The sequence below is a fragment of the Gigantopelta aegis genome, chromosome 2 (assembly GCF_016097555.1).
Source record: "Gigantopelta aegis isolate Gae_Host chromosome 2, Gae_host_genome, whole genome shotgun sequence".
NCBI lineage: Eukaryota > Metazoa > Mollusca > Gastropoda > Neomphalida > Peltospiridae > Gigantopelta > Gigantopelta aegis.
In genome coordinates, this window is record NC_054700.1 from 11,035,961 (window position 1) to 11,052,913 (window position 16,953).

The window sequence follows — 16,953 nt, forward strand, 5'->3', positions numbered from 1 at the left end:
AAAATATTCCAGATGTTTAATTGTGTGGGTCCCGTGACAATATAATAATTATAATTTAATCAAAACAGTTTGTAATAAAACTAAAACAAGTTCTGTTTCCTTCTTCTGTGTTGTTGTTATTGTTTGCATGATATGATAACATGTTTTTAAAGTGCAATTTAAGAAAGTTTTTTTTTTTTTTTTACGAAATTCGGTCAGGGCAATTCAAAAGTTGAATGGGCGAGTCAAAATGTTGTTGTGAGTGGCCCAATTGGCCAGTCAAAAAAACTCCCACATGCATACCCTGTAATACATATATATATCAAGCTGGGATAATGTGTTATTCTAATAATTACATGACATATTATACCAGTATTATTAATTTATTCACTTAAACAAGAAAATCTTTTTGATGGGCAAGTAGAATATTTTGGGCAAGTAACAATACAAATCACACTTGCCCTTGGATAAGCGAGTTTTAAAATAATTGTTCAACCCCTGAGAGTCTGTGACTTTAATACCCACTCCTTCTCGAGCAATGCCTAAATAAGTGTGACTTTAATACCCACCCCTTCTCAAGCAGTGCTTTAATAAGCGGAGTCTGTCCATTTCGGGCAGCCAGCATCAACGCTGTCCATCCTCTCTCATTCTTTACATCAACGTCTGCAGAACCTGAACAGATGTACAAATATATATATGGCAAATGAATATTTATAAATCATCCAATTAACAAAAATAAATAAATTCCAGGGCAAAAGTAGATTTTTTTTCCAGATAAAATACGGTCTTGGCATAAAAATATATTCATACGTTATATTTTCTCATTAATAATTAATATACAGGGGTAGAAATTGGCATTTGAGAGACAGGGTCTGAAAATAGCCCTTGGGCCAGGGCTAGCTCTGGCACTCGCCAAATTCACCAATTGCAAATTTTGAAAGCAGTTGGCAAATTTTATTTTAACTGCCGAAATAATTTCATGTAATAACTGATATTTTGTTATAAATTAACTGGGCTTTTTTGTAATTTTTGAAGTTTAATAGAAAATTTGGCGAAATTTTTGCTTTTAAAACCGTTATATCCAAGTAAATGGTGCTCAATTTGGCACAAACAAAAATAGTAATAAGAAGAGTAATTAATTTTGTCAAAAAGTTAACTAAAAACCCCCCACATCTGCACAAATATTTGGGCAGGATGTGCAATTTACGGTCACCCGATCACCCATGGCGAGTCAAAATAGCATTGGACAAGTCAAAACCGTATCATGTGTTGCCTGCCTTGCGATCGAAAATTTCGCCATATTGTATTATGTATCAAAATGCAATTATCTGTAAGAGATCGGAAAGTTATTTTAAAACCATTCAGAATGCCTCGGCCGGTTTTGATTATGTATTTGGGAAACCTCGGCCACGTAAATGTATTTGTAGGTTCAATCGGAACAACTTGTCACATTCCGCTACGCTATGTTTCACAGAAACTGTCGCTATGAGGCATCTGATGTTACTGTTTTCAGACTTGAATGCGTCAATGAAAATCATTATTAACATTTTAGATTTACATGTATAAAATATTTTCAATGGCCAGTTTAACTTTCATATTGTCTTCTTCCCCATTTCTGAACTTGCTATACAAGATTAATATAAATATTATGGGCAATTCCGCGTTAAAGTGGACATGGAGTGAAAAATTAAAATCATGTTATTAAGTACTTATATATTAAGATTGTTTCTAATGTAAAATTATCTGGAGAATCCTAATCTGGTAAGTAAAATATTGTAAAATAAATGGATGTGGTTGACTTTAGCCATTTTATGAGGATACCGTCACACTAAAAATATGACACTCCCATAATACACACTATGAATTTGTGTACAGCAGCCATGTAATTGAAGGTAATATTCTTTTTATTAGTGTTTATGTTTTACCACTAACAAAGTACAACATTGAATGATTCACTTTAATAAAAAGAAACATTTTTTTAGATAGAGGTGAAATTAGAAAACATAGAATCAATTTGTAATTCCGTTGCCGAAAACAAACAAAAAAACTAAAAGTTAGATTATATTGTTCATATATATGTAATCAAGGAATCAACTCATATTCTCTGAGTAAATGTTAATGAACATAATCTTACACCTTTACTTTCAAATTCATGCATTATTAGTAAAATTATAGCTGTCAACATAATGTAATTCCGTTACCATAGGTTTGTAATTCCGTTACCATCTTTGGTATATTTTGTCAAGAAGCACCTACATAGTACTAAAATGCTGCACTCTTATCCATATAGTCATACATCAAGTGATGTACCAATAGGAAGATATACATTTTTGTTTTAATCCACACGGTAATACATGTAGTACTAGTAGTGGCACCAAATGCATCTGAGGAACACCCATAGCAAATATAAGTCATCCATTAACAATATAGAAATTAAGAAAATCTTATTAACTTTAACCAAGCAGTATTATTTAAAAGCTTATGCTGACTAAAAATCTGCAAATTCATGACAAAATAATCAAAACTTATATTATATCAGGCTCGAAATATGAAGTAAAATATGGCCCACCATTATTATTACTTTTAAATTGCAGGCCAAAAGAAACATGGTGTATGTAGGGTTTAGGACAGTGTGTGAAAAATTAGGACCTTTGAGATATATTTTAGAGCATTATAAATAGGGATGGGACGATTATTCTATATTACCGAAAACCGCTGTTTTAAGCCCATGGTTCGGTGCACCGTTTCACAATTTGCAAACCGCAGGAAATTTAGATTTTTCATAAAAAAAAATTTTAAATGATACATGTATAAATGTTTCTGCACCTTGCTGGTAATCCCAATGACCTGAAACCTGACATGTTTGCATGGGAGATAGACCTGTGAAAGGTGACGTTCAGATCCTGCCTGGGACCATAAAACTTGTAACCTCCCAAAATAGGGAGGGACTGACCTCAGTGATTAATCCACCGAGAGAATAAACATTTTAAGTACATACATGTATGTTTCATCCCAGTTGTCAAATTTTTAAAAAGTAAACGTGTTAACTTTAAGAATCATAAAATGGTGATCAATATTTTAGTCATATTAAAACGATTCAACATCACTAATTTCTGTAAGTTTTTATCAGGACAAAATCGTTCACTGATCCTGAACTACAATGTATACAAACTCCTTTGCACTTTTTTTTTTTTTTTTTTTTTTTTTCACTTTCAGTATGAGCAAAAAAAATAAAAATAATAATAACTAGTTAAATAATTCACTATTATATATTATGTGCATGTACTTGTGCTTGCTTATCTTTTTTTTTTAAATCAGTGATACATTTTTATGTAACTTGTGTCAAGTTAAATAATCAACAGTAGGCCTATATATCATGTACATACATTTGTACTTCTATTGAGTAATCAATCCATCAAGGATTTGACATTATCAAAATAATAATAAACATTACAGAAATATGTCTTGACATATATCTTTCTTTTAGACTTCTATAATATGTACAATTGCTGTCAAACATTTTAAACATTTACCATGTAATATGTACACAGTTTAGCACTGGTTTACGTCTCCACTCATATACATGTACCTGTACATGTTACTGATATTGAAACTAGTTATCAACTGAAATATTAGTATGAATGCTTAAAATAAGTATACAGAGTTATTATTTAACTTATAAAATTATGAAAAATATTTGCAAACCAAATTTAAAGTAAATAAATTATTTTGTTCTAATGTAAATTCAGAGCGGTAATTCTGTTACCGAACTGTGTAATTCCGTTACCAGCATTCAATGTTGTACAACAAAATTATGAAAAGATAATTTGTAATATAATTTCTATTTTGTTAATCACAAGTCATTAGGTCATCATTTCATCATGAAGATAAATAATTCTTTCATCATACTTCAGAGTTTGTCGATGTTTTGCAGTGCTCGTAAAAATGGTGTCGGTTTGGCGTAATTCCGTTACCATACTTTAATTAAGTACCCATGCACTACACTTAGCAGTAAGGTGTCTCACTTCTGCCCTTAACAAGCACTAGTGTATTACATAGTTATATCATTATGAAAATGTTTCTTATGTGGACTAGCTGAGTTTAATGCCTGAAATATCTCTCCAACTCGTAATTCCGTTACCGTGGAATTGCCCTTATGAAAGACTAATGAAACTATTATAATCAATGATTTTTTAGGTTGTGGGGTTGGGGGTTGTGCAGGTTAATTATAAGAAATTTTTAATATATATATATTTTTTTTTTAATTGAATAAAAATCCTAAAATAACTAATAACCAGTAATTATGGCAAAAAACTAAACAAATTAAAACAAAAAAGAAGAGTAAAAATGAATAATAAATAATTAAAACCCTTAAAATAATTACTAATGACCTGCAATAATTAAACTAAGATTTTTTTAAGAAAAAAAAGAAGACAAAAACCTTTGAAACACATGTAAGCAATGGCCTGTAATAATAAAAAAAAAAATTAAAATGCTAAAGGAAATAATAATTTAAAAAAAAGTAAATACATGAAGGCCTTAAAATAAGTAATGACCTGTACTGACAATCATTATTTTTTTTATAATAATAAAAAAGAATAATACACCCCAAAACTTTAATGCGATAATATTAATAATGCATATAATGCAACCCACACATATAGAAACAAAAAAAATTATCAATTCCATTCAGTTCCACAATATTTCTTTTTATTGGGTGTATGTAAAATGCTTGATACGAATAATTCTCATTCCGCAATATTTTCATTCCGCATTTTCGATGTGCCAGGATAAAAATAGCTTTCAAATGTAAAAATGTGTCATCTTCAAACATCTAATCCTGGAAAGGTTACCAAAGGTATTGTACTTAATATTTTTGTCTAAAATTTATTAAAATATGTTGTACGTGTTGAGGCTCTTAAATAAAGGACAATTATTATGCCTGATTTTATTAAATCGTGATTGCAAATGGAAAATTCGATCCAATGGATAAACATTATGGCACAGCAATAAACATCACAATAATAAATATTGTGCCGGAGACGTTTATCTTGATGAACTAGTGTGCGCTCTACGACTGGGCTATGTTCCACCCCTTTAAAGATAGGCCTACATGGGGATGCAGTCGATTCGTCCACTGAGGAACTCAAGACGATTCGTCCACTACAAAAAATCAGTTCCAGACGATTCGTCCACTGGGTTTTTATTTCCCCAGTACATTTCGTCCACGGACTAAATAATGTGTACTACATGTACGTGGGGGCTAAATAAATAAAGAAAGAAATGTTTTATTTAACGACGCACTCAACACATTTTATTTACGGTTATATGGCGTCAGACATATGGTTAAGGACCACACAGATTTTGAGAGGAAACCCGCTGTCGCCACTACATGGGCTCCTCTTCCGATTAGCAGCAAGGGACCTTTTATTTGCGCTTCCCACAGGCAGAATAGCACAAACCATGGCCTTTGTTGAACCAGTTATGGATGACTGGTCGGTGCAAGTGGTTTACACCTACCCATTGAGCCTTGCGGAGCACTCACTCAGGGTTTGGAGTCGGTATCTGGATTAAAAATTCCATGCCTCGACTGGGATCTGAACCCAGTACCTACCAGCCTGTAGACCGATGGCCTGCCACAACGCCACTGAGGCCGGTGGGGACTAAATAAATTATTAGATATATTTTACCCCGTATTCTTTTTGCTGTGTCATAAATTTACAAAGGTGAAAATAAATTATATTGCATTAGATTACACTTGGTAGATGTTTTTGTAACAATGCTCTGCAGACATAATTCTTTGGCGTTTCTATTTATTCGGTTAGTGTTTGTTTCTATGATGTATGCCTTTCATGCTACATGTCGTAGGATGTTTAATTCACCAAAAACATTTGCTTGTTCATTTCTACTAATGTCAAATATGTTAACTTTTGAATGACATTTGTTGTTTTGTTGAACTGTTTTTTAATGTACATTTAATTAAATTGGAATTGAAGACAATGAGTTTTTATTTTATTTCGAGGTTATTAGGCAAAAAAAAAGAAGTTTGTTTCAGGTAACATGGCCAAAAAAAGTAGGGTAGGTAGGTAGGATTTTTTTTTTAGTTCAAAGAAAGGTTACCCTACCTTAAATGTGTTTGCCAGAGAAAAACTCAGTCTCAAGATGAAAGACATGAAGGCAAGCTGTCTGAAAAATCTTAGTTTACTCTTTGCAGCCAGAGAGAAATAAAAACAATCTCACTGTCAATGTCAGTTTTAAGTTTCACATGCCATTTTCAAAAGACAGGAAAACAAAAAAAGTTCAAACTATTCCTTTCACCAATAAAAGTCAGTAGATGACTGCACAAAAACTTCACAGCTTTGTCCAGTTTTGTCAGAGGATGACTGCACAAATTTGTCCAAGTTGGTCAATAGATGTTTGCACAAAAAGTTCACAGATTTATCCAGTCAGTAGATGACTGCACAAAAACTTCACAGATTTGTCCAACTTGTATTGGAAATAACAAAACAATACTAATTTTGTGTGCAATTTACAAATCAATCGGCTTAGAAATGAATAACTTGTAGTAAATTTCATAGTAATAAAAAAAGCGTTCCTAGCCAGAGTATTCTGACTGTAAGAGAGCTAGACGGACATTTGGACATAAATAATGAGAGCGTGTTTATGTTCAAATGTCCGTCTAGCTCTCTTACAGTCAGAGTACTCTGGCTAAGGCGTTCCCTGTGGGATGGACTTATAGTTTTAATGTTTATTAGCCTATTGAACGGACCCATGCTAAAATCACCCAAATTAATTTATTCCCAATTAACTGAAACACTGAAATAAATGTGAACTGTTTAATGTTTGTGGTTATTCTTGAATATTCCATTTATTTAATTATTACCCATGCTCAGCAGTTGATAAGCCTATACATCACTGGCGTAGGAAGCGGGTACTTTGTAGCAGCATCAATGGTTTATATATTAATTTTATACGTGTGTGTGCCCACCCACCCCACTTTTTGGTATCTTCCTACAGGCTACACCCGTGTATATTAACAAATTCTGGGTACTAGGCCTAAGCAGTAGCCAACAACGAAAATTGTACCACATCTTCTTCAAATGACCTTCACCTTTGCATGCGGAAAAAAAAACGTGACGACTTGTAGTCTGTGCATGTGGTATCGAGAAATCCTTGATTGTTTTGTTGAGATCGCACGTTGTTGTTTTTGGAAAATAAACCTACAAATGTACGAGATGACTAGAGTTACGATAATACGATATATTTTCCTCTATAGGCCTACAGTATTTAGCAGTTTGTAATAATAGCCGTTTAATCGCTACACACGTTACTGTACTGTCATGCGATCTCGTATGTCACCATTTACCGTGGTAGTTAATAAGAGCACGTGTTAATGATTCCAATTTCAAACAAATTAGTTATGCTCATATCCATTCAATGTCCAGGCATGTCTAGTCTGGGTCCAGTCTCTAACAACGTCAGTGATTGGGTCCAGGGCACAGCGTAAGAAGGTGCCAAAAAGTGGGGTGGGGGTGTATAAAAACCATCGCTGCTACCCCCCCCCCCCCCACCCCTCAACCTCCATTTAACACACACACACTGACGAGTAAGAGTTATCCTACTTGAGTACTTCTGTCGTCTGCTTTGTCGATCCGCGACCACAACTTCTCTGTGCGCTTCCCCCCACCCCATCCCAGCAGAAAGAAAAAAAAGTTCATGGTCAGTGGCAAAATTTAGGGTCGGTCGGGTGACCGTAAACAAACAAACAAAATTTGGCCTTAGGCACATGGGGAAAACATGTGACGAGGGGGGGTACAGTGGATAGAATTTACACCATTGAAGGAGAACATGACATGGGGGGGGGTAATAAAGGCTTCTAACGCGGAGGCTTGCATTACCTATTTACCACATCGTGACATGTGAGATAATGTACAAGCGAGTGGACAAATCGTCCGCATTATAATGAATACAAACATTTTATCCGACTGTTCTACTGAATTGAGTTACGAGATAATGTTTAAAACTTGTAGTCACAGGCTGCAAAATGACCGGGTTCGCATCGCAAAATGCGATGCATAATCTTGCGATCGCGATACAATATTCTAACAATGATTAGCAGTTTGCGATGCATATTTTTTGCAGCCAAACTGAATTAGCGCCTAGCCTAGTTTTCAGTGGTTTTATAAGTGGCGTTACGGCCTCGATCTGCGATAAAAATATATTGAGATCGTGGGTGAAAAAATTTGCTTATGCCTTATGGTTGTCGATTTTCCCGAGATCGCGACGGAAAAAATGATTCGCCAATGATAAAACGTGGTTGGCTTTAAAAAAAAAAAAAAATCTTGATCAACCACCTGCACGTGTGTGCCAGTATTTTGATTAGAAAATACTGTCGAATATGCGGAGGTTGTTCGATGTTTTGACAAGAACAGTGACGTAGCACTGTACGGTACTAGTTTCTACGTCATCGGGGTCCCTTAATTTGTGAGCGACCATGACCTTGATGCCTATATCGAAACTAACAGCAAATAAAATTCCACCAAACGTTTTCATAAGCGAACAATCAACAACCTAATTTAGGCTAAAAGTTATATTGGTTTAAAAATCGGTAGATTAGAACGTTACTTCTTTCGTCGATCGAAAACATTCTATTTTTAGGTTTTTTAAGTTGATTCGCTGTGTCGATCGGGTTTGCCCGTAAACGCGTGCACGTGATTGAGTGACCATGGCGAAGGGTTTGAAATGTTCAACTGTTGAGGGGTGGAAAAAGGATCTGGATCCTGGGTCAAAATGGCTACAATACGAATGCTCCCAAGATCAAAAACATGTAATTAAAATCACGTGTTCCGTATGCACTGAATACGAGGGAAAGATTAACCAAATGAGGAATTTTTCACGGGCTTCAATCGAAGGTATGACTGGAACAGCAATGAAAAAAGACAATGTCGTAAAACATTCCCAATTGGAACCACACAAGAAGGCATGCGCGCTGAAAGTTCTCACTTTAGATCAGATATATAAATCAACTCCTATTGGCCGATCAATTACCAGTTCAAAAACTTTAGAAGAAGAAAGGACGTGCAAATTAATTGATATCGCTTACATGTTAGCAAAACATGAGCTACCATTCTTCAAATTTCAACCTATTGCGGAATTGGAGCGAAAGCATGGTGTTGATGTTGGGACAGCCTATCAAAATGATGTAAAATGCAGTGAATTCACTACTATAATTGGCGAGGGTATGAAAGAGGAGCTATTGATAAAACTTCGCGCGAGTAATTACTTCGCAATATTGATTGATGGCGCAACCGATAAGCATGTCACCGAAAATGAAATGATATACTGTTGATTCAACAACCCTGATACTGCCGAGGTGGAATTTAACTTCTTATCCCTTACCAGTGTTGAAAATGCTAGAGGCTATGGCATCAAACACTGCATAGAAAAGGTGCTGCAGGAGGCGGGACTTGCAGACTTTAACAAACGTATGATTGGTTTCATGGCGGATGGCGCCAACGTGAACATGGGTCAAAAAGATGGATTGGCCGGATTACTAAAGCGTGAAAATGACATGCCATGGCTGGTCAGCATTCATTGCCTAAACCACCGTTTAGAGTTGGCTGCAAAAGATGCCTTTACTGGGACGATGATAAAGGATGTCACAGACATGCTAGAAAGTCTTTACAAGTTCTATCAGTACAGTCCAAAAAGATTACGTGAGCTAAGAGAATTGGCTGAGATTTTAGATGAGACCGTCAACAAACCAGATAGGGCTAATGGTACACGATGGGTACAGTTCAAGCGGCGTGCGTGTGCTACCTTGCTGAAATCATATAATGTAATAACAGGCCATATGGGGAATCTGGCAGAGGATTCGTCAACGAAAGGTGACGACAAAGCAAAGATAAAAGGTTATTTAACCAAAATGAAGAAATTCCAGTTTGTTGCCACACTTCTGCTTTTGTCTGAAATTCTGGAGCCTCTGTCAAAGTTGTCTTTGTATCTTCAAGGAAACAGCATAGACTTTATCGAAGCTATAGCCGCACTACATAGAACGTGCACCACTTTGGATAGCTTGGGCACCAAAAGTGTGGATGCGAGTCAGAAATTCAAATCGGGTTTAACAGATCTTCTTGCTGCGGCAGGATCTTCCCTATCTGATACTTTAAATCCTGAATCAGACATTGATGACGATGCTCAGATTGCAGCTGATGGCCAAGCACTAACACCTGATGTTTATTTCCAAAAGGTAAAGCTTACACATGTTGCTCAGGGTTTAGCAAATTTTGAATCAACGAGACAGACATTAGTGCAGAAACTTAAAGACTGTGTTGATAAGCGTTTTGTAGATTTAAAACATGGCGTGAGTCACACTCATTTCTCGGCTTTCAAACTGCTGGACACATCGTTGTGGCCTTCAAACAAAGATGATCTGATGGAATTTGGAAACGCTGAAATCGCTATATTCATCGACCAGTTTAAAGTTCTCCTTGAGAGAAACAATGTGGATGTGGAGGAGATCCTAAATGAATGGGGCCAAATGAAGATATTTTGGAATGATAATATGAGGCACCTAACCTACAAGGATATCTGGAGTTCAATTCTGACAACCCGTGCGGAGAAGTACCCAAATTTCATACATGTCATTAAGATCTTGAGGATCTATCCAGTTTCAAATGCGCAAGTGGAGAGAGGCTTCTCAGCTGTGAATAGGGTGAAGACCGACTGGCGCTCTCCTTTGACAAATGACACTCTTTGTCATTTGTTACGTATTGATCTTGAGGGCGTCGAACCTGGATTGTTTGATCCCACTCCACATGCAAGGAGATTCTTCTCCAAAAGACGCCATCCAAATGTGGAACCATATGGGCCAAGGAAGAAGATAAAGAAAGACTAAACATCACTTAGAATAAGGTAGATGACCAAGTGTGACCACTGGTGATTATTATTTCTGACATATATTGTTTTTCAACTAAACAAGTGATAGTGATGGTCAATCACATGTACAGTTCTGTACTCTTTTTTTTTTTCGTGTTAAGCAACACACAATACAATTGTAAGTCTGTACATTCAATAAAAACAAGCATTTTTAATGAAAAGAATGTGTTTTATTAATTTTTACTTATTTTATAAAAGTGCTAATCAAAATCCAGTAGTTGCTATTCAATTCTTCATCCAGTAGGAAAAACTGCTAATCAAAATTTTAAAAACAAATTGCACCTGAGTCATTGATTTCGTGACGTTTTTTACGGAAAATAGCGGAAATTTATATTCCTATTTATAGGTGTATTTCTGGTGTGTTACTAACTATACACGTTAATACTAAAAATGAATACGACATGTAGTGTCTTGATTTGTACGAAAATCAATAATGAACTTTGAACTAGACGTTGTATTGGCATGAAATTGAGATGTTTGTGATGCACGTGCTTTGTGATTAGCTAGTAATTATTGATGAAAGGATGTCTATATAAAGGTGAGTGTGATTATAATGTGTGTGTTCAACAATGAGTAAAAGGAAAAGAGTATCTAGCAATTTATTTACTAGCGATAGTGACAGTGATAAAAGTTTACAGTGTGCACAAACAAAATTTGGTGGTAATTTAAATGAAAGTGCTGATTTAAGTGATAAAAGTAAAGATTTATTTAACAGTGACTCTTCGGATGTAGATATTCTTTTGGGACAGACAGTGTTTAGAAACGTAGAGGTCGACACTCAGAGAGTTAGCGAACCAACTGCTGGACCTAGTGTAACTACGGCCGACAAATCACCTGATTTGTCTTGCTTAAATTTTTATACACTCTCTTTACAAATACAATCTGAATTACAGGCCATTGAATTTTGTCAAAAATCGAAACTACTACCAACGAAAGTGTTATGTCCAAATTGTAAAAATCAAATTTCAAAACTGTTAAGTATTTAAAAAAAAAAGTCATAATTATAGTACATACAGATTCCAGTGCAATAAAAGAATCTGTAAAAATAAAGGGAAAAATCAAGTTCAACTAAGAAAAGGTACATGGTTCGAAGCTTCCAATCTGTCAATAAGACGTAGTTTGTTAATTTTCTATTGTTTTGCTAAACAATTTTCTATTGAACAAGCACAGAATGATACAACAATACCAGAGGAAGAAATAGTGGGAAAAGTAAAAAAAACATCTTCTGAAACTATTTTGGACTATTATAACTATTGTTGAGAAATCTGTTCATCCGCCGTTGAAAAGGACGGTTCGAGTATAATAGGTGGAGATGGATGCACAGTGGAGATAGATGAAGCCAAATTTGGCAAGCGTAAATATAATCGTGGCAGATTAGTTGATGGACAGTGGGTTTTGGTGGCATATGCCGCGAAACCAGACAATTTTTTTGGGTTCCAGTGGAAAAACGCGATAGTGAAACGCTGTTGCCAATAATCCAAAAACATATCAAACCAAATACAAATATCATATCTGACTGTTGGAAAGCATACAGTAAAATTGAGGAACTGCCGGAAAACTACACCCACGAAACTGTTAACCATTCTAAAAAATGTTGGTAAATATATGTTGTGTTTTTATGAATCGTAATTACAATTATTTATTTGACAAATGATACTGTTAAATTTTGTATTGTTAAATGTTTTTTTAAATTATGCTTAAATATATATTTCAGACCCCACTACAAAGGCCTGTACCAACTTGATTGAGAACAGATGGTGGTGAAACAAACACCAGTTACCGAGCACTCATAGCACCAGAGGCAATTTCGGTTCACATCTTTGCGAATATATGTGGAGAAGTAAAATCAAGAAAGAACATGTATTCGCAGAATTGCTAAAGGCCATCGCTAACGACTATTCATTTTAATGGTAAGTGTTGTTTCAGAAAATAGTATTTGTTCAACAACCAAATTGCAAATGGCTGACGTGATGATGATAAAACTCGATAGAATTATATATCACATTACAGTGAGTATAAAATGATCGTGTATATTCCGTATTATGAAAATTTCATTCAACAATAGTGTTAAAAATGTTGTCACGATAAATGTTTATAAAAAAAAAAAAAAAAAAAAAAATGGGGGGGACCGGGCGGATATTTTGCCCGAAATGGATGGTACGAAATGACTAGTAACCACATGTATGATGTAATTTCTACCTGACAGAAGTGACATAAATTCCTTCTCATTTCCTGTGGTGGCAGCTTCCAAATATCTTTCATTGTAAGAGGTCTGCAAAGTGTGTTTTGGTTTAAGCATCTTGTCTTTATTCCTGGAAAGTGGAAACAGAATTACAAATTAAAATCAACTTCAAAAAAAATAATTAATACATCTATGGATATATAACACGTACGAATCTGCAAAAAAATATAAATAAATAAATAAATGAAATAATACCCAAAAAACTAAACTAATGATAATCATGTGATTAGCACGTGATAAATACTGGCCGTTTATTAAAATCGCTGATTCATCTAAAAGTTCAAGTGGAGTATTTACCAACCTGTTAAGACAGCGTAGTACCCATAATGTTGTGGAGCAAGACCTCATTTATATAGCTGATTAAAAACTGACATTGTTTAACTTGGTAAAACTTGATACCTAGTCATTGATAAATAAAATAACAAAGAAAAGAAAAACTTATTTGTAAACCAATGACCCAATACTCCTTTTCTTTTGTCTTGTTGCGCAAAACGTTCATAAACTAAATACGGCACATTACCAGTCTACAAACAGGCGGGACATTTAAAAAAAAAAAAAAAAAAAACCCGGCAAAAGCTCCGTTCAGTGACAGTTACGCTGTAGGCCTACATATTCAGTGGCGGATCCAGAAAATCCATTTAGGGCATGCCAATGACATGTGGCATAAAAAAAAAAAGAGAATTTTTTTTATTTAACGACGCACTCAACACATTTTATTTTCGGTTATATGGCGTCAGACGTTAAGAATCACGCAGGTATTGAGAAAGGAAACCCGCTGCCGCCACTTCATGGGCTACTCTTTTCGATTAGCAGCAAGGGATCTGTTATATGCACCATCCCACAGACAGGGTAGTACATACCACGGCCTTTCATATACCAGTCGTGGTGAACTGGCTGGAACGAGAAATCGCCTAATGGGCCCACCGACGGGGATCGACCCCACACCAACCGCGCATCGAGCAAGCGCCTTACCACTGGGCTACGTCCCGCCCCATGTGGCATAAAGGTCACAAACGTTCGCGAAGGGATTCCTCGGAATCTCCAACGTTAAAAATTAAAATATAACTGTCGTAAAATTTAGGGGGCGGGGGGGGGGGGGCTTATCTCTCCCACTGGTAGTCCAGTGAATTTATTGTACGGGTTCCCATTTTCATTAGAAGTTTGCTGGCGTGGCGGTCTATTTTTAGATTAAAAAATCATTTATGACGCGCATCCGTCATGTCATGTCATAGGGTTTTACGTGCACATTCAGAACAAGCTGTTGTAAATATTTAGTTATCTGCCTGTCTGTGACCGAGCCGGACTAGACCATTACAGAGAAGGGGTGTAATCATACAATATTTACCTGTGCGTTACAGGACAACACTGCTGCGCGTTGACACTCGGAGTTGATTGTTTGTGTAACAGGGGCATTTTAATCACTAGATAATGTTTTATTTTGTTTATTTCAGTTTACAATTAGTTTGTTCTTTCTTTCAGACTGACATGCAAACTGAAATAATTAGTTCACCTGACTCTTGCACACACTTCACTATCGTTCGCGTCACGGCAATCGGCACCTACGTTTTCAGCAATAACTTTACTTCTAAATTTTTTTTAAAAACTTCGCTCCTATTTTCTTAAATTTTTTAAATAATTTAAATTTAAAAAAACAATAGTTCTTTTTTAAAATTTCCAAAACTTTTTTCCTTTTTTTACTATATTATGTCGACCCAAACTAAAATAATCAAGGAAAAAAAACCGGATTTGTTTTTAACGTAATTTATAGTATAATAGTATATCTTTACTCCTTTGCAATAAATGAAGAATTCATACAACGAATTAAAATTTGTCAATTTAGGATGGTTGAATTTCATGAATTTCACACAAAATGTCAAATAGCGCGTTTTCGTCAAAATCTTCAAAACACAACCACCTTAAATTGTAAGATGTTTACAACATAGTAATTTTAAATGAAGTTTGTGGTTGCTATGGTTATGAAAATGACCGTGGAAAATTTCAAAAAAATCGAAAATTGTCTAAAAAAAAAAAAAAAATCTTTCTTTGCTTTAATTTTTGAAATAATTTTATTTAAATTCACAGAAAAAAATATTGTTTTTGTTATTTCCAAAACGTCGATCCAAACTAAAATAATAAATGAAAAAAACTACTCAGACTGCTAGCTGTTTGTGGTATAGGCCCACGAAATGGACAGAACACATAACTCATCCACACCTAGCCCGAGTACTCTGACTGTAAGAGAGCTAGACGGACATTTGGACATCAGAGTACTCGGGCTAATCCACACCTTGCATCAGCAGCAATGGTACAGACCACGCATGTCAGATGTTTACCGGACAAAAGACACACAAAAAACACCTTCGTGTCGTTTATAAGACAAAAATTATAAATATTACACATTTAGCATAATCTACAATCAATCCCAAAGTCATAAGAGCCCATAAAATCGAGAAATTGATACATTTGTTTACAAACTTTGACGTTTTCAATTAAAAAATGACGGATTATAATCTGCACCAATTAAAACAATATTTACACTGATAGCTCGGCAAGTATCTTAGGCATTAATTGGCTAGCGAACTGGGATGAAACCGCCTCCTGTCAAAATGCTTGACACGGGGAATCCCTTCGAGTCTCCGATTTTAGCAGGGAATCCTCAAGCTTTTCCATTAGGAATGGAATTTAAACGATTTAAAAACATGAAAAATTACGGTGGAAAAATCAATCACAAAAATATAACAAAACTATTTTCGGAAGAAAACTGGTTAAAGTTCCATATTCTGAGCGAACTGGCTCGCGATCGCCGTTTTATTCAAATAAAAATTGTGTTGACAGTGAAAAAGCCAGTGTTAAAACGTTACTGAACCATTGAATTTAATAGGTCAGCGCTCAGTGAGCAAACTTCTTCTAATTATTTTTTGGTGGTGGTGGTTGGGGGGGGGGGGGGGCTGATTTTTGCCCGAATCTGAATAACAACATTTATTTATATTAGCAACACTGTCAAACAGTTAAATATAGGGTTGCAGACGAATCACTACGCATTTTTATATGGTTTAAAACTAATATTGTGGTTAGAATGTGTAGCCCTACCTAGAACAAGGAAATCGTAATTTATCGTATTTTACATCAGCTAGGAAATTATTTTTTATTTGTTATTGAATTAATTTAATGGGCGAAATAATTCATTTATAACGACCTCTTGCTAACCGAGATGTTGCATCATCATTTATATCCATGAAAATGGTCGCCAAGAATAAGAAGTACCCATTTCTTACATTCAATATATTTTCCCCAAAAGAATAATTTATACTTCAAAAGCAGGGTTTTCTATATGGTAAGCATTTCTTGCATTCATTTTCTGAACAGCTTAATTTGCATACTGTTTTCTCTGCTTGTTTTATATATTGCTGTAGTTAGAAATAAAATCAGTTTTCACTTGGTCTCTTTTGTTGTCTGATGGTGTCAGATGGGTAGTGATCTTAGAACTTAACAAGTTGCATGACATGGACCTAGTAGTTGATCACAATGTCAACCTTGCTGTGATAAATGAGCATATGCACGCAAATCACACGTGACTGATGTTTATACGACAGGTGGCTGAAAAGTTATGCGTTTAACTACGAACGATGTATGGAACACCCACGACAGTTTGCATGTATTTACGTATACGTCTGCTTATAGGCTGCATTTGAAACAAATACATTAAATGATAGCAAATTTCTGCAGACATCAAAGTGACGATAGGTATTTCCTGTTGATGGGAATGGACGAAACTGGCTTCTGTGAAGTCATCA

The 16,953-nt window shown here is 35.3% G+C and overlaps 1 protein-coding gene across 1 annotated transcript in view; it reads right to left on the minus strand.

Moving 5' to 3' along the window:
- Positions 1-13,624, minus strand: part of LOC121380695 (NAD-capped RNA hydrolase NUDT12-like) — a 28,743-nt gene extending 15,119 nt beyond the window's left edge. Inside the window, 3 exon segments of the mRNA XM_041509648.1 lie at positions 549-651; positions 13,117-13,229; positions 13,461-13,624. Of these exon segments, the coding sequence (XP_041365582.1) occupies positions 549-651; positions 13,117-13,229; positions 13,461-13,507 (263 nt within the window). The 5' untranslated portion in view covers positions 13,508-13,624.
- Between the last annotated feature and the right edge of the window lie 3,329 nt (positions 13,625-16,953).